The sequence below is a fragment of the Myxine glutinosa genome, chromosome 5, assembly GCF_964187855.1.
Source record: "Myxine glutinosa chromosome 5, kmMyxGlut1.1, whole genome shotgun sequence".
NCBI lineage: Eukaryota > Metazoa > Chordata > Myxini > Myxiniformes > Myxinidae > Myxine > Myxine glutinosa.
In genome coordinates this window covers 180,825,411-180,846,963 of record NC_136265.1, presented here as the reverse complement: position 1 = coordinate 180,846,963, position 21,553 = coordinate 180,825,411, and the positions used below count along the sequence as shown (strand labels likewise).

At 43.8% G+C, this 21,553-nt stretch overlaps 1 protein-coding gene across 10 annotated transcripts in view; it reads left to right on the top strand.

Annotated features, from left to right (window-relative positions):
- ARL2BP (ARF like GTPase 2 binding protein) overlaps positions 1 to 21,553 on the top strand; it is a 46,901-nt gene that overhangs the window by 1,920 nt on the left and 23,428 nt on the right. For 2 of the 10 annotated variants that reach the window (XR_010984388.2, XM_068115384.2), the window contains exons 1-2: positions 7,850 to 9,163; positions 9,258 to 9,327. The exons of 1 other annotated variant lie outside the window; for it this stretch is intronic. Coding sequence is in view for 6 of the 9 variants with exons in the window: in XM_068115384.2 (XP_067971485.2) it covers positions 9,076 to 9,163; positions 9,258 to 9,327 (158 nt within the window). In the remaining 3 variants the exon portion in view is untranslated. Of the gene's footprint in view, positions 1 to 7,468; positions 9,164 to 9,257; positions 9,328 to 21,553 lie in introns of those variants that run through there. 7 more of the 10 variants (XM_078779199.1, XR_013623640.1, XM_078779201.1 and 4 more) reach the window with 7 other exon arrangements.

Sequence of the window (21,553 nt, the reverse complement as noted above, 5' to 3'; positions counted from 1 at the left end):
TGGCTAAGAGGTTATTTGATCATGATTTACAGAATCCTGCACAGTGATTGTAGATGGCTAAGAGGTTATTTCAATATTTGATCATGATTTACAGAATCCTGCACAGTGATTGTAGATGGCTAAGAGGTTATTTGATCATGATTTACAGAATCCTGCACAGTGATTGTAGATGGCTAAGAGATTATTTGATCATGATTTACAGAATTCTGCACAGTGATTGTAGATGGCTAAGAGGTTATTTCAATATTTGATCATGATTTACAGAATCCTGCACAGTGATTGTAGATGGCTAAGAGGTTATTTGATCATGATTTACAGAATCCTGCACAGTGATTGTAGATGGCTAAGAGATTATTTGATCATGATTTACAGAATCCTGCACAGTGATTGTTGATGGCTAAGAGATTATTTGATCATGATTTACAGAATTCTGCACAGTGATTGTAGATGCCGAAGAGATTATTTGATCATGATTTACAGAATTCTGCACAGTGATTGTAGATGCCGAAGAGATGATTTGATGATGATTTACAGAATTCTGCACAGTGATTGTAGATGGCTAAGAGGTTATTTCAATATTTGATCATGATTTACAGAATCCTGCACAGTGATTGTAGATGGCTAAGAGGTTATTTGATCATGATTTACAGAATCCTGCACAGTGATTGTAGATGGCAAAGAGGTGATTTGATCATGATTTACAGAATCCTGCACAGTGATTGTGGATGGCTAAGAGGTGATTTGATCATGATTTACAGAATCCTGCACAGTGATTGTAGATGGGAAAGAGGTGATTTGATCATGATTTACAGAATCCTGAACAGTGATTGTAGATGGCAAAGAGGTGATTTGATCATCATTTACAGAATCCTGCACAGTGATTGTAGATGGCGAAGAGGTGATTTGATCATGATTTACAGAATCCTGCACAGTGATTGTAGATGGCAAAGAGGTGATTTGATCATGATTTACAGAATCCTACTCAGTGATTGTAGATGGCGAAGAGATTATTTGATCATGATTTACAGAATTCTGCACAGTGATTGTAGATGCCGAAGAGATTATTTGATCATGATTTACAGAATTCTGCACAGTGATTGTAGATGGCTAAGAGGTTATTTCAATATTTGATCATGATTTACAGAATCCTGCACAGTGATTGTAGATGGCTAAGAGGTTATTTGATCATGATTTACAGAATCCTGCACAGTGATTGTAGATGGCTAAGAGATTATTTGATCATGATTTACAGAATCCTGCACAGTGATTGTAGATGGCTAAGACTAAGAGATAATTTGATCATGATTTTCAGAATCCTGCACAGTGATTGTAGATGGCTAAGACAAAGAGATGATTTGATGATGATTTACAGAATCCTGCACAGTGATTGTAGATGGCTAAGACTAAGAGATGATTTGATGATGATTTACAGAATCCTGCACAGTGATTGTAGATGGCGAAGACTAAGAGATGATTTGATCATGATTTACAGAATCCTGCACAGTGATGGTAGATGGTTAAGAGATGATTTGATGATGATTTACAGAATCCTCCACAGTGATTGTAGATGGCTAAGACTAAGAGATGATTTGATCATGATTTACAGAATCCTGCACAGTGATCGTAGATGGCTAAGGCTAAGAGATTATTTGATGATGATTTACAGAATCCTGCACAGTGATTGTAGATGGCAAAGACTAAGAGATGATTTGATGATGATTTACAGAATCCTGCACAGTGATTGTGGATGGCGAAGACTAAGAGATTATTTGATGATGATTTACAGAATCCTGCACAGTGATTGTCGATGGCTAAGGCTAAGAGATTATTTGATCATGATTTACAGAATCCTGCACAGTGATTGTAGATGGCTAAGAGGTTATTTGATCATGATTTACAGAATCCTGCACAGTGATTGTAGATTGCTAAGAGGTTATTTGATCATGATTTACAGAATCCTGCACAATGATTGTAGATGGCGAAGAGGTGATTTGATCATGATTTACAGAATCCCGCACAGTGATCGTAGATGGCTAAGGCTAAGAGATTATTTGATCATGATTTACAGAATCCTGCACAGTGATTGTAGATGGCTAAGGCTAAGAGATTATTTGATCATGATTTTCAGAATCCTGCGCAGTGATTGTAGATTGCTAAGAGGTTATTTGATCATGATTTACAGAATCCTGCACAATGATTGTAGATGGCGAAGAGGTGATTTGATCATGATTTACAGAATCCTGCACAGTGATCGTAGATGGCTAAGGCTAAGAGATTATTTGATCATGATTTACAGAATCCTGCACAGTGATTGTAGATGGCGAAGAGGTGATTTGATCATGATTTACAGAATCCTGCACAGTGATTGTAGATGGCTAAGAGATTATTTGATCATGATTTACAGAATCCTGCACTGTGGTTGTAGATGGCTAAGAGGTTATTTGATCATGATTTACAGAATCCTGCACAGTGATTGTAGATGGCGAAGAGGTTATTTGATTATGATTTTCAGAATCCTGCACAGTGATTGTAGATGGCTAAGAGGTTATTTGATCATGATTTACAGAATCCTGCACAATGATTGTAGATGGCGAAGAGGTGATTTGATCATGATTTACAGAATGCTGCACGGTGATCGTAGATGGCTAAGGCTGAGATTATTTGATCATGATTTACAGAATCCTGCACAGTGATTGTAGATGGCGAAGAGGTGATTTGATCATGATTTACAGAATCCTGCACAGTGATTGTAGATGGCGAAGAGATTATTTGATCATGATTTACAGAATCCTGCACAGTGATTGTAGATGGCTAAGAGATTATTTGATCATGATTTACAGAATCCTGCACTGTGGTTGTAGATGGCTAAGAGGTTATTTGATCATGATTTACAGAATCCTGCACAGTGATTGTAGATGGCGAAGAGGTTATTTGATTATGATTTACAGAATCCTGCACAGTGATTGTAGATGGCGAAGAGGTTATTTGATTATGATTTTCAGAATCCTGCACAGTGATTGTAGATGGCGAAGAGGTGATTTGATCATGATTTACAGAATTCTGCACAGTGATTGTAGATGGCTATGACTAAGAGATGATTTGATGATGATTTACAGAATCCTGCACAGCGATTGTAGATGGCTAAGGCTAAGAGATGATTTGATGATGATTTACAGAATCCTGCACAGTGATTGTAGATGGCGAAGAGGTGATTTGATCATGATTTACAGAATCCTGCACAGTGATTGTAGATGGTGAAGAGATTATTTGATCATGATTTACAGAATCCTGCACAGTGATTGTAGATGGCTAAGAGATTATTTGATCATGATTTACAGAATCCTGCACTGTGGTTGTAGATGGCTGAGAGGTTATTTCATCATGATTTACAGAATCCTGCACAGTGATTGTAGATGGCGAAGAGGTTATTTGATTATGATTTACAGAATCCTGCACAGTGATTGTAGATGGCGAAGAGGTTATTTGATTATGATTTTCAGAATCCTGCACAGTGATTGTAGATGGCGAAGAGGTGATTTGATCATGATTTACAGAATTCTGCACAGTGATTGTAGATGGCTACGACTAAGAGATGATTTGATGATGATTTACAGAATCCTGCACAGCGATTGTAGATGGCTAAGGCTAAGAGATGATTTGATGATGATTTACAGAATCCTGCACAGTGATTGTAGATGGCGAAGACAAAGAGATGATTTGATGATGATTTACAGAATCCTGCACAGTGATTGTAGATGGCGAAGACTAAGAGATGATTTGATGATGATTTACAGAATCCTGCACAGTGATTGTAGATGGCGAAGACTAAGAGATGATTTGATCATGATTTACAGAATCCTGCACAGTGATTGTAGATGGCGAAGACTAAGAGATGATTTGATGATGATTTACAGAATCCTGCACATTGATTGTAGATGGCTAAGACTAAGAGATGATTTGATCATGATTTACAGAATCCTGCACAGTGATCGTAGATGGCCATGAGATTATTTGATCATGATTTACAGAATCCTGCACAGTGATTGTAGATGGCTAAGAGATGATTTGATGATGATTTACAGAATCCTGCACAGTGATTGTAGATGGCGAAGAGGTTATTTGATTATGATTTTCAGAATCCTGCACAGTGATTGTAGATGGTGAAGAGATTATTTGATCATGATTTACAGAATCCTGCACAGTGATTGTAGATGGCTAAGAGATTATTTGATCATGATTTACAGAATCCTGCACTGTGGTTGTAGATGGCTGAGAGGTTATTTCATCATGATTTACAGAATCCTGCACAGTGATTGTAGATGGCGAAGAGGTTATTTGATTATGATTTACAGAATCCTGCACAGTGATTGTAGATGGCGAAGAGGTTATTTGATTATGATTTTCAGAATCCTGCACAGTGATTGTAGATGGCGAAGAGGTGATTTGATCATGATTTACAGAATTCTGCACAGTGATTGTAGATGGCTACGACTAAGAGATGATTTGATGATGATTTACAGAATCCTGCACAGCGATTGTAGATGGCTAAGGCTAAGAGATGATTTGATGATGATTTACAGAATCCTGCACAGTGATTGTAGATGGCGAAGACAAAGAGATGATTTGATGATGATTTACAGAATCCTGCACAGTGATTGTAGATGGCGAAGACTAAGAGATGATTTGATGATGATTTACAGAATCCTGCACAGTGATTGTAGATGGCGAAGACTAAGAGATGATTTGATCATGATTTACAGAATCCTGCACAGTGATTGTAGATGGCGAAGACTAAGAGATGATTTGATGATGATTTACAGAATCCTGCACATTGATTGTAGATGGCTAAGACTAAGAGATGATTTGATCATGATTTACAGAATCCTGCACAGTGATCGTAGATGGCCATGAGATTATTTGATCATGATTTACAGAATCCTGCACAGTGATTGTAGATGGCTAAGAGATTATTTGATCATGATTTACAGAATCCTGCACAGTGATTGTAGATGGCTAAGACTAAGAGATAATTTGATCATGATTTTCAGAATCCTGCACAGTGATTGTAGATGGCTAAGACAAAGAGATGATTTGATGATGATTTACAGAATCCTGCACAGTGATTGTAGATGGCTAAGACTAAGAGATGATTTGATGATGATTTACAGAATCCTGCACAGTGATTGTAGATGGCGAAGACTAAGAGATGATTTGATCATGATTTACAGAATCCTGCACAGTGATGGTAGATGGTTAAGAGATGATTTGATGATGATTTACAGAATCCTCCACAGTGATTGTAGATGGCTAAGACTAAGAGATGATTTGATCATGATTTACAGAATCCTGCACAGTGATCGTAGATGGCTAAGGCTAAGAGATTATTTGATGATGATTTACAGAATCCTGCACAGTGATTGTAGATGGCAAAGACTAAGAGATGATTTGATGATGATTTACAGAATCCTGCACAGTGATTGTGGATGGCGAAGACTAAGAGATTATTTGATGATGATTTACAGAATCCTGCACAGTGATTGTCGATGGCTAAGGCTAAGAGATTATTTGATCATGATTTACAGAATCCTGCACAGTGATTGTAGATGGCTAAGAGGTTATTTGATCATGATTTACAGAATCCTGCACAGTGATTGTAGATTGCTAAGAGGTTATTTGATCATGATTTACAGAATCCTGCACAATGATTGTAGATGGCGAAGAGGTGATTTGATCATGATTTACAGAATCCCGCACAGTGATCGTAGATGGCTAAGGCTAAGAGATTATTTGATCATGATTTACAGAATCCTGCACAGTGATTGTAGATGGCTAAGGCTAAGAGATTATTTGATCATGATTTTCAGAATCCTGCGCAGTGATTGTAGATTGCTAAGAGGTTATTTGATCATGATTTACAGAATCCTGCACAATGATTGTAGATGGCGAAGAGGTGATTTGATCATGATTTACAGAATCCTGCACAGTGATCGTAGATGGCTAAGGCTAAGAGATTATTTGATCATGATTTACAGAATCCTGCACAGTGATTGTAGATGGCGAAGAGGTGATTTGATCATGATTTACAGAATCCTGCACAGTGATTGTAGATGGCTAAGAGATTATTTGATCATGATTTACAGAATCCTGCACTGTGGTTGTAGATGGCTAAGAGGTTATTTGATCATGATTTACAGAATCCTGCACAGTGATTGTAGATGGCGAAGAGGTTATTTGATTATGATTTTCAGAATCCTGCACAGTGATTGTAGATGGCTAAGAGGTTATTTGATCATGATTTACAGAATCCTGCACAATGATTGTAGATGGCGAAGAGGTGATTTGATCATGATTTACAGAATGCTGCACGGTGATCGTAGATGGCTAAGGCTGAGATTATTTGATCATGATTTACAGAATCCTGCACAGTGATTGTAGATGGCGAAGAGGTGATTTGATCATGATTTACAGAATCCTGCACAGTGATTGTAGATGGCGAAGAGATTATTTGATCATGATTTACAGAATCCTGCACAGTGATTGTAGATGGCTAAGAGATTATTTGATCATGATTTACAGAATCCTGCACTGTGGTTGTAGATGGCTAAGAGGTTATTTGATCATGATTTACAGAATCCTGCACAGTGATTGTAGATGGCGAAGAGGTTATTTGATTATGATTTACAGAATCCTGCACAGTGATTGTAGATGGCGAAGAGGTTATTTGATTATGATTTTCAGAATCCTGCACAGTGATTGTAGATGGCGAAGAGGTGATTTGATCATGATTTACAGAATTCTGCACAGTGATTGTAGATGGCTATGACTAAGAGATGATTTGATGATGATTTACAGAATCCTGCACAGCGATTGTAGATGGCTAAGGCTAAGAGATGATTTGATGATGATTTACAGAATCCTGCACAGTGATTGTAGATGGCGAAGAGGTGATTTGATCATGATTTACAGAATCCTGCACAGTGATTGTAGATGGTGAAGAGATTATTTGATCATGATTTACAGAATCCTGCACAGTGATTGTAGATGGCTAAGAGATTATTTGATCATGATTTACAGAATCCTGCACTGTGGTTGTAGATGGCTGAGAGGTTATTTCATCATGATTTACAGAATCCTGCACAGTGATTGTAGATGGCGAAGAGGTTATTTGATTATGATTTACAGAATCCTGCACAGTGATTGTAGATGGCGAAGAGGTTATTTGATTATGATTTTCAGAATCCTGCACAGTGATTGTAGATGGCGAAGAGGTGATTTGATCATGATTTACAGAATTCTGCACAGTGATTGTAGATGGCTACGACTAAGAGATGATTTGATGATGATTTACAGAATCCTGCACAGCGATTGTAGATGGCTAAGGCTAAGAGATGATTTGATGATGATTTACAGAATCCTGCACAGTGATTGTAGATGGCGAAGACAAAGAGATGATTTGATGATGATTTACAGAATCCTGCACAGTGATTGTAGATGGCGAAGACTAAGAGATGATTTGATGATGATTTACAGAATCCTGCACAGTGATTGTAGATGGCGAAGACTAAGAGATGATTTGATCATGATTTACAGAATCCTGCACAGTGATTGTAGATGGCGAAGACTAAGAGATGATTTGATGATGATTTACAGAATCCTGCACATTGATTGTAGATGGCTAAGACTAAGAGATGATTTGATCATGATTTACAGAATCCTGCACAGTGATCGTAGATGGCCATGAGATTATTTGATCATGATTTACAGAATCCTGCGCAGTGATTGTAGATGGCTAAGAGGTTATTTGATCATGATTTACAGAATCCTGCACAGTGATTGTAGATGGCTAAGAGATTATTTGATCATGATTTACAGAATCCTGCACAGTGATCGTAGATGGCCATGAGATTATTTGATCATGATTTACAGAATCCTGCGCAGTGATTGTAGATGGCTCTGAGGTTATTTGATTATGATTTACAGAATCCTGCGCAGTGATTGTAGATGGCTCTGAGGTTATTTGATTATGATTTACAGAATCCTGCGCAGTGATTGTAGATGGCCATGAGATTATTTGATTATGATTTACAGAATCCTGCGCAGTGATTGTAGATGGCTAAGAGATTATTTGATCATGATTTACAGAATCCTGCACAGTGATTGTAGATGGCTCTGAGGTTATTTGATCATGATTGGCATTACAGATATTTTCCGGGTCACAGCTCACAGCTGTGCCGCTGATGCAGTGCCCCCTGGTTGGTTGGAGCAGGAATTGTCGTTTGTTTTGGTGGTCGCCAACCCAGGACACTGCAGAATTTTTTAACATGCAGAAACTCATGTCGGCAGGCAGGACACTCGGCTTATCGTCCATCCGAAATCCGCAAAACACCAGGAAGGTAGTTCATAGCTGGGTCCACATTCAAATCCAGCTGTTCCATTTATCAATCATCTTGATATCGCTCACCAAGTGGGATGAAGCACTCACACGAAACTGTCGATAAGGAACGGCCTGCTCGGCGAGCGACATCAAGTTGGTTACTTGCGTCACCAAAGATTAACTTCGGCTACGTTTTCACGTCTTTCTGTCTGTTTTTGAACTGTATATCTGAAAAAATGATGGACGGATTCGGAGGGAACTTGGTGGACATGTGTGTGCAACAAGGACAAATCGATTCGCTTTTGGTTCAGGTCCGAATCCACCAGATCCCGACCCATCAGTATCAGGGGGGTACAAAACGTAAACTGTTCACCTGGCGGAGGTGTGTGCTCAACCGAGTGCCATTCTAATTGGCAATGGAGCACACCTCATACAACACGGTTCAGAGGAGATTGAACAGTGTTCACGGAGTGTTCGGTTACATCAAACATGAACACGTGTTCAAAGATCCAGATTTTGTTTCCTTCGAGCCGTTTCACGGGATTGTATTTTGAACGGTGTATAAGTAACGTTTATTTACTACGTTATGTTATTCAGAACTACATGGTTGCATTAATTAGTTTCACGTTTTGCCAATTCGTTGATGAGAATAATAGGCGATGTTCAAGTGACAACGTTCACATTGAAAACGAATAAGAGGCATGTCGGTTGCCATGACATTAAGGACGCTGCGCGCATTGCATCCTGGGATTATTTGTGGATACTTGATGGCGACGTGGACTGGATGCGGTGCGTTGCTTTACTGTTCGAGTCCTTCATGTGCCCTTGTAACATATCCAGAATACATTTTAATGTCGATGCGATTCTCCCTCTTGTCCGATAGAGCAGGGAACCAAAGATCTGTCGATGGAGACCGAGGAGGACGGTTATCCTGATGAGGACATTTTCCTGCTGTACGTTTGAGTGGGGTGGAGGGTTTTGTGGGGGGAATGGGGTATGTGGCGTTGTGAGGATTTTGGGTGGTTGAGGGGAATGTGGTGGGGATTGCCAGGGGTGCACTGACTGGACATATCGTATATTGAGCTCACAGTTCAGGGTGTGTGGGAGGGGAAGGACGATGGTACATGAGGAAGCAATTATGGGAATTGAACCTCCTTCCCACTCCTCACACCATGTAAGATCATTATCATCAATAAAGCAATTATAATTGCTTTGTTGCTGCATGGTGTACTCTCGCGAGATCTCACACCATGTAAGATGACTGCTTTATTGCTGCATGGTGTAGTCTCGCGAGATCTCACACCATGTAAGATGACTGCTTTATTGCTGTGTGGTGTACTCTCGCGAGATCTCACACCATGTAAGATGACTGCTTTATTGCTGCATGGTGTACTCTCGCGAGATCTCACACCATGTAAGATGACTGCTTTATTGCTGCATGGTGTACTCTCGCGAGATCTCACACCATGTAAGATGACTGCTTTATTGCTGCATGGTGTACTCTCGCGAGATCTCACACCATGTAAGCGAATTGCTTTATTGCTGCATGGTGTACTCTCGCGAGATCTCACACAATGTAAGATGACTGCTTTATTGCTGCATGGTGTACTCTCGCGAGATCTCACACCATGTAAGATGACTGCTTTATTGCTGCATGGTGTACTCTCGCGAGATCTCACACCATGTAAGCGAATTGCTTTATTGCTGCATGGTGTACTCTCGCGAGATCTCACACAATGTAAGATGACTGCTTTATTGCTGCGTGGTGTACTCTCGCGAGATCTCACACAATGTAAGATAATTGCTTTATTGCTGCATGGTGTACTCTCGCGAGATCTCACACCATGTAAGATGACTGCTTTATTGCTGCATGGTGTACTCTCGCGAGATCTCACACCATGTAAGCGAATTGCTTTATTGCTGCATGGTGTACTCTCGCGAGATCTCGCACCATGTAAGCTGACTGCTTTATTGCTGCATGGTGTACTCTCGCGAGATCTCACACCATGTAAGATGACTGCTTTATTGCTGCATGGTGTACTCTCGCGAGATCTCTCACCATGTAAGCGAATTGCTTTATTGCTGCATGGTGTACTCTCGCGAGATCTCGCACCATGTAAGATGACTGCTTATTGCTGCGTGGTGTACTCTCGTGAGATCTCGCACCATGTAAGATGACTGCTTTATTGCTGCGTGGTGTACTCTCGCGAGATCTCACACCATGTAAGATAATTGCTTTATTGCTACGTGGTGTACTCTCGCGAGATCTCGCACCATGTAAGATGACTGCTTTATTGCTGCATGGTGTACTCTCGCGAGATCTCGCACCATGTAAGATGACTGCTTTATTGCTGCGTGGTGTACTCTCGCGAGATCTCACACCATGTAAGATAACTGCTTTATTTCTGTGGTGCACTCTCGCGAGATCTCACACCTTGTAAGATGACTGCTTTATTGCTGCGTGGTGTACTCTCGCGAGATCTCACACCATGTAAGATAACTGCTTTATTTCTGTGGTGCACTCTCGTGAGATCTCACACCATGTAAGATGATTGCTTTATTGCTGTGTGGTGTAATCTCGCGAGATCTCGCACCATGTAAGATGACTGCTTTATTGCTGCGAGGTGTACTCTCGCGAGATTTCACACCATGTAAGATAACTGCTTTATTTCTGTGTGGTGTACTCTCGCGAGATCTCACACCATGTAAGATAACTGCTTTATTTCTGTGTGGTGTACTCTCGCGAGATCTCACACCATGTAAGATGACTGCTTTATTGCTGTGTGGTGTACTCTCGCGAGATCTCGCACCATGTAAGATAATTGCTTTATTGCTACGTGGTGTACTCTCGCGAGATCTCGCACCATGTAAGGTAATTGCTTTATTGCTGCACGGTGTACTCTTGCGAGATCTCGCACCATGTAAGATAATTGATTTATTGCTGCGTGGTGTACTCTCGCGAGATCTCACACCATGTAAGATGACTGCTTTATTGCTGCGTGGTGTACTCTCGCGAGATCGCACACGATCCGTTCGAGTCACAAGGACAGCATATGGGAATTCACAAAACACGGAACCAAACACAGACATTAAGCCGGAACATAGCATCACATCACAGTTTTGTTTTTGCAAAGTCGAGGCTCGTGGAAGAGCTAGAACACTGGACGAATCACGACGTAACAGAACACAAGGAACAGTGGAGAGAATGGGGGATTGTGGGAGGGGGTTGACTGGAGTGCTTGGATTTTCACAGTTGTGACGAAACGTTCTGGTCACGTGGGCCATGTACGCCATTTTGTTTCCATTCACCCTGAATCGGTGGGTTCCATTCAATGAAAAACAATGAATATGACTTGATTTCATGGTGTTTTGGTGGCAAATAATGATAAAAACATCAACATGATGGCCAAATACAATTCAAATGCAATTTTAGCTTTATTTCATTGTTATTCTTTTTCTAATTGATTAACATATGTTGATATTAACATATTCATCCGATTGACTTGGAAATTGAACAGCATTTGCACATTGAGTCGCTAAATAGGAAAACCAACTATTTTTGAGGTCAAAAGGTCAACCCAAGGTCAAACTTCTCAAATCATCATTTTTCATCTTTAAAATCGTCACTTTTCAACCTAATAACCCGGGCTTTGATCAAGATCGTCAATTTTAATCTCGATGAAATGGACAATTTGATGGATCAATGGCATCTTTTTGGGGGTGGGGGGGTGGATTTTGCAAGTATGGTGCTCTGCATGAAGTGTTCTTGTTTAATTATTCTTTTTCTCCTTATAATTATTTATTTAATCTTACCCTCACTCCTCATGTTCGCTGCATCAGTTTCTCTCTTTCTCTCTGTATTTCCATCAGTTTTGACTTCTTCTCTTCATCTTTTGTATTCCGTCCTTCCCCATTCCATCACCAGGCAGTGCACAATGTCATCACCGGGCGCCGGAGGGGGCCCGGTGATTACGCGTGCTGAAAGGGAGTATTCCGTTTTCACTCCGTTTGTATTCTTTTGTTTGTTTGTTTGTTTGTTTGTTTGTCCGGGCGATATCTCAGCCATCCTTTGAGCTGAGAAGCTGAAATTTGGGCACAATAGTGAGCAAGTACTATGGCTGTAAAGAGTAGTATTTTTGATTTATAGATTGAACAATTTATTCGTTAATTATTCAATTTTCGATTAATTACTTTATTTTCAAAAAGTTACAGATTCGGATGAAAGTGGATTCGGATCAGCCAATTGATGAAGAAATTAATTATTTTACGACTGTTATGTATTTATTTTAATTACGCAATTAATCAATCAATTCTTATACACCTCTCCCTCCCAATTTGGTCTCGATGTGCTGCCCGGGGGCATCGTCGGGGTGCCCTGGCAATGTTGTGCGCTGGAAAAATGAATGAATGAATGATCATTTTAAGGCCATTTTCCCCGCTAGAGCGGGGGTTAGCCTTGCGGGCCCCATGACAATCATGGTTCCCTGTTTGAGGCAATATTTTTATGGCCGGATGCCCTTCCTGACGCCAACCCTTGGTCACCTCTTACGATGCGCAGGGATACGGTGTACCTATTCTAAATCGGGGTACACACCGGGATCATTCATCCCAGCAAGCTGGTACTCAATTTGCCGACCTCGGAAGGATGACAGGCTGAGTCAACCCGCCTGGCGTTAATTCAGCGATCGACCGGGATTCGAACCCAGGATCCTCAGATCCCAAGCCGGCACCCTAACCGCTAAGCCAACACCAGGCTAAAGGATAAAGGCGCTGGAGGATATGTTTATTTATTTGACATGGGGGTGGTCTACTTTCAATGTAGCTCGACTTGTTTATCTACTTGTTACATTTCTTTGTCCATCTTCGTTTCCTTTTATCTCCCTATCTCCAAATTGACTTTATGGACATAGATTATGTCGTTTTAACAGAATAATGAACTGAGATAAATTATGTAATCATAATCTTGGATTCAGAGAAAGTTTGATAATGTGCAAGAGCCACAGTGCTAATCACATGCACACTGGGACAGCATAACAGACGCCGCTGTGCACGACGCACCGAACCAGGCAAGGATCGATAGACATAGATATAGACACTGACGTCAAGGTGGTGCTTCAGAAGCAGGGTAATTCACCAGCATGTGTGTGCTGTCCCTCGGATTGACGTTCGGCCGGGTGTCCCGTCTGCTATCATTTGTTGGTGCATGTTAAAGATCCAGCGGTGTCGTTTGCCAAGAGTAGGCGAGTTATTACCAGCAACCTGAATAAATTACAAATTCCTTCCCTGACTAATTGCTGGGAAAGCAATGGCAAACCACCTAGTATCACCTTTGCCAGGCAGCCAAGGCCATGCCTTCAAGCAGTGCACTCGATCATTCCATCAATCTTCTCAAGCTCTCCTTTTTATTTATTTATTCACAATTGTTATATTTTCTAATTCTCAAATTTATTGATGGTGTGCACATCGAGCTTGAATGGTGTGCCTCCATTTCTATCTTTCTCTTCCCTTCTTCCACTTCTTTCAAATCTCTCAATTCGGTCACTACCTGTGTGTTTCTTCTACTCACTCGCTCTATACACCTCGAATCAGACAATCAGTGTAAACCTTTACCAACACATTACACTTGATTTTGACGAGGTTTCTGTAACATGTTTGAAGGTTAAATGAATCATGTCTGATTGCATGCTTATTCAGATGCATTGTAAGAACGAAAATAAGTAATTATGTAATGTAATCTCCCTTTTGGGCACAAAGAAAGACAGTTTAATGAGAAAACGGACACGTTACGCTTCACACACAACGGGAACAGGTTTGGTATGCCGTGCTTGATGGAAACAAAATGGCTTCAAATTGCAAGTTGTCCCGACTCTGTATATACAGGAATTCTACGTGACGCCAACATCAGGATTGGGGGACAGAATAGAAGGAGACTTGGACAAATAATGAATGTTGGGAGGAAAGAGAGTTGAATGAGGGTACATGGGGTGGGCATAGATCCCGTAACAGAAGAAAAACTCTTAGGATAGGGGGAAACTGGAAATTTGGAAGGAGGTGGGGATAGGTGGCATTAACCTGAGTAGAAAAGATCATGGTTTTTGATGATCTGAGATAGTGCGTAACAGCTGTCTTGAAGGGAAAAATGATATGTAAGAGAATGTCGACGTTGTTGTTGTTTAGCCCCGGACAGTTATCTTGAACAAGTTCTGTGGGACGGAGACAGCCGATTGATCTCCCAGGAGCGACCCAGAGATCCCCCACATCGAGGATGGTGTACTCCCGCCTTCACAAAGTCAGAGCCACGGAAGAGAGAGAGAAAGAGAGAAAGAGAGAAAGAAAGAAAGTGAAAGAAAAAGAAAGAAAGAAAAAAAAGGTAAAGGGCCGGTCCATGAGGACCGATCGGCACTCTGACCGTGCTGCCCTGACGGATCCGGGCAACAGCGAAGAATGGGGAAGGTTTGGCCCCCGACTTGTGTTGGGGAGGGGTACAACCACCACGAAGAGGCATCCCCGATAGAGAATGTGGAAGTTGATTCCAAAGGGGGAGAATGTATCCTCTCTAAGTTGTACTTGAAGGTTAAATTGGGGGAGGTGGTGAAGGAGGATGAGGATGAGGAAGAGGAGGTTTGGTTGCACTTGCAGAGGATATTGTTGTGGATATGAGAATGTTTTTTTTATTTTGTTGTTGTGGTAAAATGTTGTTGTAAAAGGTTGTTGTAAAATATCACCCCTCCTCCCTCCGTTTGTGGTTGTATAAAGGTCAAAGGGCGTTTCCGTAGTTAGTCCATAAAACATACATGCAGGACACGATATATCCTTTCTTTTGACAGTTATATCCTTATTATGTGTATTAGCGTAAGGCTGTGTCTTCCATTAATTGAAATACTCCATTGCACCAGTGAAAGAGAATAGATCCCCTTTCCTTCCCATCCCCAAAATCTCCATCCAATATTACATCCCCTCTCGTCATTGCCGAGCCTCGATTGCCAATATTACCTCCCCTCCAATAACCGCCATTGACCACGAGGCTCGAGTCAGGGAAGAAAGGCGTGTCTCCACCTCGTCAGAGGGGAGGAGGGGCGTGCCCGCCCGTCGTCATCCAGGGCGGAGCCCGAGGGTCGCGCGACCAACCAGGGCCGAGGTGAGCACCCCGATGGGCGTGTCCTGAACGCCGGCGGCTTAACCGCCGGAGGCGCTATAAAAAGGCGCGCACGGAAGTAAAAGGAGAGGTGGTTGGACAGTTGGTTGGTTGCACAGAGTTGGTTGCGCAGAGAGTTGGTTGCACCGTTGGTCAGGGTTGGTTGCACCGTTGGTCAGAGTTGGTTGCACAGAGTTGGTTGCGGTGAGGAGTCGGTGGTCAGAGTGAGGGACCAAGAAAGAGTGGAGGGTTTGGACCAGACGAGTGGGACAAGGCCTGGCAAGGCAAGTGGAGGCGGGAGCAGCAGCGACACCCGGCAGCCGCTTGGGGCCTGGGCGGCGGTTTGGAGCAGGGCCGAAAAGGAACGGCGGCTGCTAAACGCGCCGATCGTGCTGCATGACCCCCCTTGGACTTCCCTCTCCCTCCAGCCATCCACATCCTGCGATTCCTGCAATTCCCCGCGTGAGTCAGTGTCTTTTGTTTGTTCTGTCATGGGATAAGTTAAGCCTGTAGATAAGCTAGTATTTGCACTGTGTCACCTGCGTCTTATGTGTTGTAAATAAACTTGATTGCTCCTTTTTGCTTGTGTGTGTAAATAATAAACCCCATTACTCGTCTGTACGTCTTCTCGTTTTAATTCCTTTTCCTCTTGCATTGCGTCGTTTTTGTCTTTTCCCTCATTGAGCAGCTACGGTGCGATACGGCCAAAGTTCTGGGTGAATCGGGTGAGTTTTGTTAGGTCGCGGTCTTACACCACCGCTCGGTCTATAACATCTAACCGCGATCTATAACAATTGGTGTCTGGGAGTGGAATTCGGGTCCCGAACCAAATTTTTAAAACATCTAGAAAAAAAATTTTGGTCAAAATTACGAGCTGCCGAACTTTGTTTTTTTTAAGCAAAACCCGAATTTTGAAATCGCGCCATGGCTGTTCAAGGCGACGGGATGCCGGTGGGAGAGATAGACGGGGTAGAATCGACCCAGGACTTAGGAAAAAAAATGGTGGAGGAGAGGAAAGAAGGTGTGGTTGAGGGAGTATCGGACGCACAAAATGGCGCCTCGCACATTGCTACGGCGGCCGCACCCGCTGCACAAGTGGGAGGGATGGCCCAAATGCAGGCCCTCATGGAGCAATTTATGGCACAAATGAGGGCCTCTATGGAAGAGTCAGTGTATAATTGGAAGAGGGATGCCATGTCAGACGAATCCGGGTGTGATCAAAAAAAATTGAGGGAGGAATCCAGGTGTGAAGTGGAAAAACGGATATCAGAGGCAAGGGAGCAGAGGGACAGAGACCGCAAGTTGGGCGAAAGGGTCCCAGGGGTGCACGAGGAGGTAACGCGAGTCGGAAAGCGCTGGTTGAGCGAAGCGGAGAAAAGCACGGGTACAATGACGGGGGTAGAAATCGCGACCCGGGGTTTGGAAAAGCCGGCGACCGATGAGGTAGAGGAGGGTGTTTTATTAAAGCCAACGGTCGTCGAGGTGAACAAAGAAATTATGGGTATAGTTGAAATTGGAGAGACCGGGGACTTAAAGTTAAAAGAGCAACAATCGGAGGAAGGAATGGAAATTGCTCAAAGTCTAAATGCACATCCTGATGCTGTACTCGCTAATCCAAATGGAAGTTTGCAGGTTTTGGTGCAGGGAGGAAGAAGAACCCCGAAGGTGAGACGTGCTGTGTATTGTGCTGGGAGATTTTGTAAGAGGATGTTTAGCGACAAAAGAATTTTCGCGCGCTTGGGATCGAGGAAGCACCCGGGCGTTGGTGAAGGGTCCCGAGTGAGTGGAAATGGCACGCGTGGGAGGAAAAAGTGTGCGTCGGCGAGTGGGTGTGTTATAAAGTGTGGGAGTGAAACCGAGTGCGAGCGAGAATGCACGTCGGTGTGTACGGGGTGTGACACAGGGAGTGAGAGCAATGCGGAGTGCACGCCCATGGTGAGTGTTACGGAGGACGTAACGGAGGAGAGGTGTGGACCGAAGTGTGCGCAAGAGGTGTGGTGTGTAACAGAGAGAGCGTTGGTGGAATGTACGGACGGCGTTGGAACGCCAGGTTTTGTGAGGGTGAAAGAGGTAGCGTATGCTTGTAAGCATGCAAGTGAAGCATCGATGGTAACCGGTTTAGTGGTTAGAACGACGGATAGCCGATGCGAGCACTCGGTGCGAGGGGGGGTGCTTTGTTGGGTGCGAGGCCCGGCGCGGGTCGATGCTGCGTCGCTTCTCTTCGAAGCGTCGTTGCCGATTCGGGCTTGGCCCCGCCCCGCACGGTCGAGTCCGGGCTTTGTCGGGCGAGGCGACCGGTCCGGTTCAAGGGCGAGTGGGAGGAGGCGGAACGGTGCCCCCTCGTGGGGACGGGGTTCCGACCGGGGGAGATGGAGCCATCGGGCCCGGGACCGCAAGGTGCCGCGCCGAGATGGTGCGTGGAGTCTCGGTCCAACCAAACCACCTCCCTTGAACCGAAAGCCGGACGGATTCAACCTGCAGGCAACCAAACCACCCGAATTCATTGCTCGGCTTTACGAAGCCGAGTTTAATGATGTCATGACGCACCGAGGCTAGGATATAGCGGACTGTGATGATGGTGATCGTGATAGTGATAGTGTTTTGGACCCAAAATTAGAGAAAAAACAAAATTTGATGATTGGCAAAGGATTGGCAGTAATGATTGGCAGATGATGAGTAGTGATTGGCAAATTTTTGATTGGTTGGAATTTAGGTGTACAAAATTGATAGCGAGAGACCCCCGATGTGGTGGGATGGCAAATCCACCATCCCTCACAGACGGGGGGCAAAGGAGCTATAGCTTATGGGGTGTATGGCAGTGAAAACTAGCCCGGGTGGGTTAGGTTATTAGTAGGGATCTAGAAGAGATTGACATTAGGTAACGTTAAGTTTAGTTAGTGACTGATACCTGTAGTGGGGACGCAGGTAGATTAGTGTGGATGATAATGACGTGGGAGCGCAATAGTTTAAAGGGACGACTGGGAAGCGCAAGTTTCAGAGGGGAGTAGTCAGCTGAGATGATGCCGTGTGTGTGAGGATTGAACAGGTGTGATTGCACAGGTGTGCAACTGAACAGGTGTGTGGAGCAGTGTATGAGGAAGTAGTGGTGATTGCGTGTTGTGTTGACCAAATGGTCCAGGAAGAGGAGGAGGGTGCAGGTGGCACCAGGTAGGATTGCACAGGTGTGCAACGACAGGTGAATGAAAGACAGGTGTGTGGAATAAATGGTAGTGTGGAATATCTGGAGTATTGGAATGGATGGTCGTGGAGTGAGAATGGTGGAAATTGTGGAGTGGAGTGGATGGTGCGAAGGTGTGAATGGGGGAAGAGTGGACCCCCATCACGGATACCCGGGGCGGGTAGTGTAAGTGTTAGGTAGAGGGTACAGGTAAATTGTGGTTGGATATTGGCATCTGTGGTGCGGGTGACAGAATGGTATGTGGATGGGTGCGTTGGTGTTGTGGAAATGGCTGGGCGTGTAGCCTGTTAGTGTGTGTAGTTGGTTGGGCGCTCCACCACTGTGAGGATGTCGGCCAGGTGAGGCCGCAGGTGGGCTCTGGGAGCCGGTAGTAGTTGTTGTGGATGGGGCCCGAGGATCCGGAGGACGGACCCGGGTAGCCCAGTGCCAGAGGGCACCGAGTGGGGTGACAGAGCCAGGAGGGGCCTGCCCCAGTTAGATAGGTTAGGGCAGGGGTCAGGAACCTTTTTGATTGGGAGAGCCATAAAAGCCAAATATTTCTAAATATATTTCATTGAGAGCCATATAGTATTTTTAACGTATAATAAATTAAATATGTCTTACTTTTAATGCGACTTCTGGTGCTGCATGGTTTTGCTGATGGCCTTGTAGTCTGGTTCATACGTGGTGAGGTTGAGCTTCATGCAGGCGTTGAGGCTTCCATCAGTTAAACGTGAGCGTAGGTTGGTCTTAATGTTCCTCATATGCGAGAATGACTGCTCACATGCATATGTAGAGCCAAACATGGTCAATACGGCAATACTCACACGCTGCATTGTGTGGTATGTCACAGGAAGCTCGTTCCAAGTTTTAAGAATCAGCTGGTCTTCAGATTGAAGATTTTTCATTTCTGTCCACTTGTGTTCCCTCGCCAGCTCTGCTCGCTGTCGCGCAAGACTTTCCAACTCTCCATTAAGTGACTTGAACTTACTCATCCACATGTCTGATGCCTTCAGGTCAGCAACTTCCAGCTCAAAGTCTCCGATAGAGACCCCGGGGATGCATGTCAGGTCGATTTTGTCCACTGCACACTCATGTGGATGAGTGATGAACTTGAAAAGACCAGTGCGCGCACGAAATTCTCCAAAACGTGCTTTGAATGACTGCAGGAGATTGGACGTAAAGCCAGCTAGCTTTTGCAGGAGATTCCAAACTTTTTTTTTTATTTTTTATTTTTATTTTTTCGACTCAAAATTGTCTGGGAGCCATATGCCGTCACCGGAAGAGCCATATATGGCTCGCGAGCCATAGGTTCCCGACCGCTGGGTTAGGGTGAGGAGCTAGGTAAGCTCGGGTGGCAACTGCAGTGGTGGAGGTGTGCAGGTGGGTAGACCCACTGGGAGAGGTACACGCCACAGCCCAGAAATTGTGCGAGGGCACCGGGAGATGAATCGGGGGAGTGAGACCCCAAATTGAAAAGCACCACAGTTTGGCCAATGGGAATTGGTTTTTAGAACCCATAGTGTAAGAGGGCCAATGGTTTGGCCGGAGAAAGACCCCGGGTAGTGTAAAGTGTGTTAAAATCATTTAGAGGATAGTTAGGATGAAGGATCTCCTCGCACCATCTGCATCCACTCACCTGAGGTGACAGGTACTCCACACCATGCCATGTTTAATTATTTTTACTGTGCAAATGTTTGGAATGTGAGACGCATCATGACGTGGGTGTGACATTGTGCGTAATTCCATCTCTTCCTCCTTATGAGGATTGATGATGAATTGATGATGGCAAATTTTTGAAGTAGAGGGATTGTGGTGACGAATTTGGTATAGGGGAAATATGGGGAAGACGTGACAGTAGTGACGAATTGGTAATGTGTAGGTTTTGTACATATGGGGTAAGGGCAAGGGTGGGCTAGGTAACAGGGGGGTGACGTACGGTAGGGACGAGCTTTCTCACTTCGCCCTCCGTACGCATTTCGCCTTGCATTGCCTTATTGATGTGTACCCTTGTGACCTTACCCCTCGCTCAATTGTCTTTCTTTTGTCTCCCACATGACCTGTGCGCCGTTGGGCGCCGAGGGGAGCGTGCGTGGGTCGGCCATTGTGCGCCCGAAATTCCCAGAACCAGCTGTCTGCATCGATGCACCACATTATGGACCACATGCCTGTGGCCGAGCACCACTTATGGACCCCATGGGTTGGGGCATGGCCCCTCTGCTGGAACCGGCCAAGAGGGCCCGAAATCTTGCTGGCGGACCTTGGCCACAGGGCACCGATGCCCCACAGGTGAACCACACATAGTCGGCCCTGTGGGCCATAAATAAAATAAATAAGAAGGACACATTGGGCACACTTTATTGCAAATAGGCCGCCAGTAAGCAAAGCAAAAGAGAATGACAACATCTGGAAGACAAATAATAATAACCAGCAGAGGGAGCCGAAGAGCAAGAGACACCTGCAGGGTTAGGGGTTGTTTGGTTATTTTTATTCATGAACAGTGATGACTGTGCACCGATTGGTGCTTGAGGGTGCTTTGGTGCGTTTTTGGGTGCTTTAATGGTGCATTGATGCAGAGCAGACTGTCTCCCCCCCAGAAAGAACAATTACAGGTCCTGGGTTAGTTTTGTAAATAAAAATAGCGTCAGTGTAAATAATGCTTCCCACCGTCAGTGTATAGTTTGAAGACCATTCCGCAATTCGGTTAACTGTGGGCGTAAGTCTGTTAGGCAGGGTGCAATGGAGCAGCGGGACACATTTATTTATGTTTTAAAACTGTCGCACTCAGGGTCAGGTTAAAAGTAGAGGGAACTACACCTACGTGCCACACTAAGGTAAAAGTAATAGGCCCGGGACGTGCCTAAGG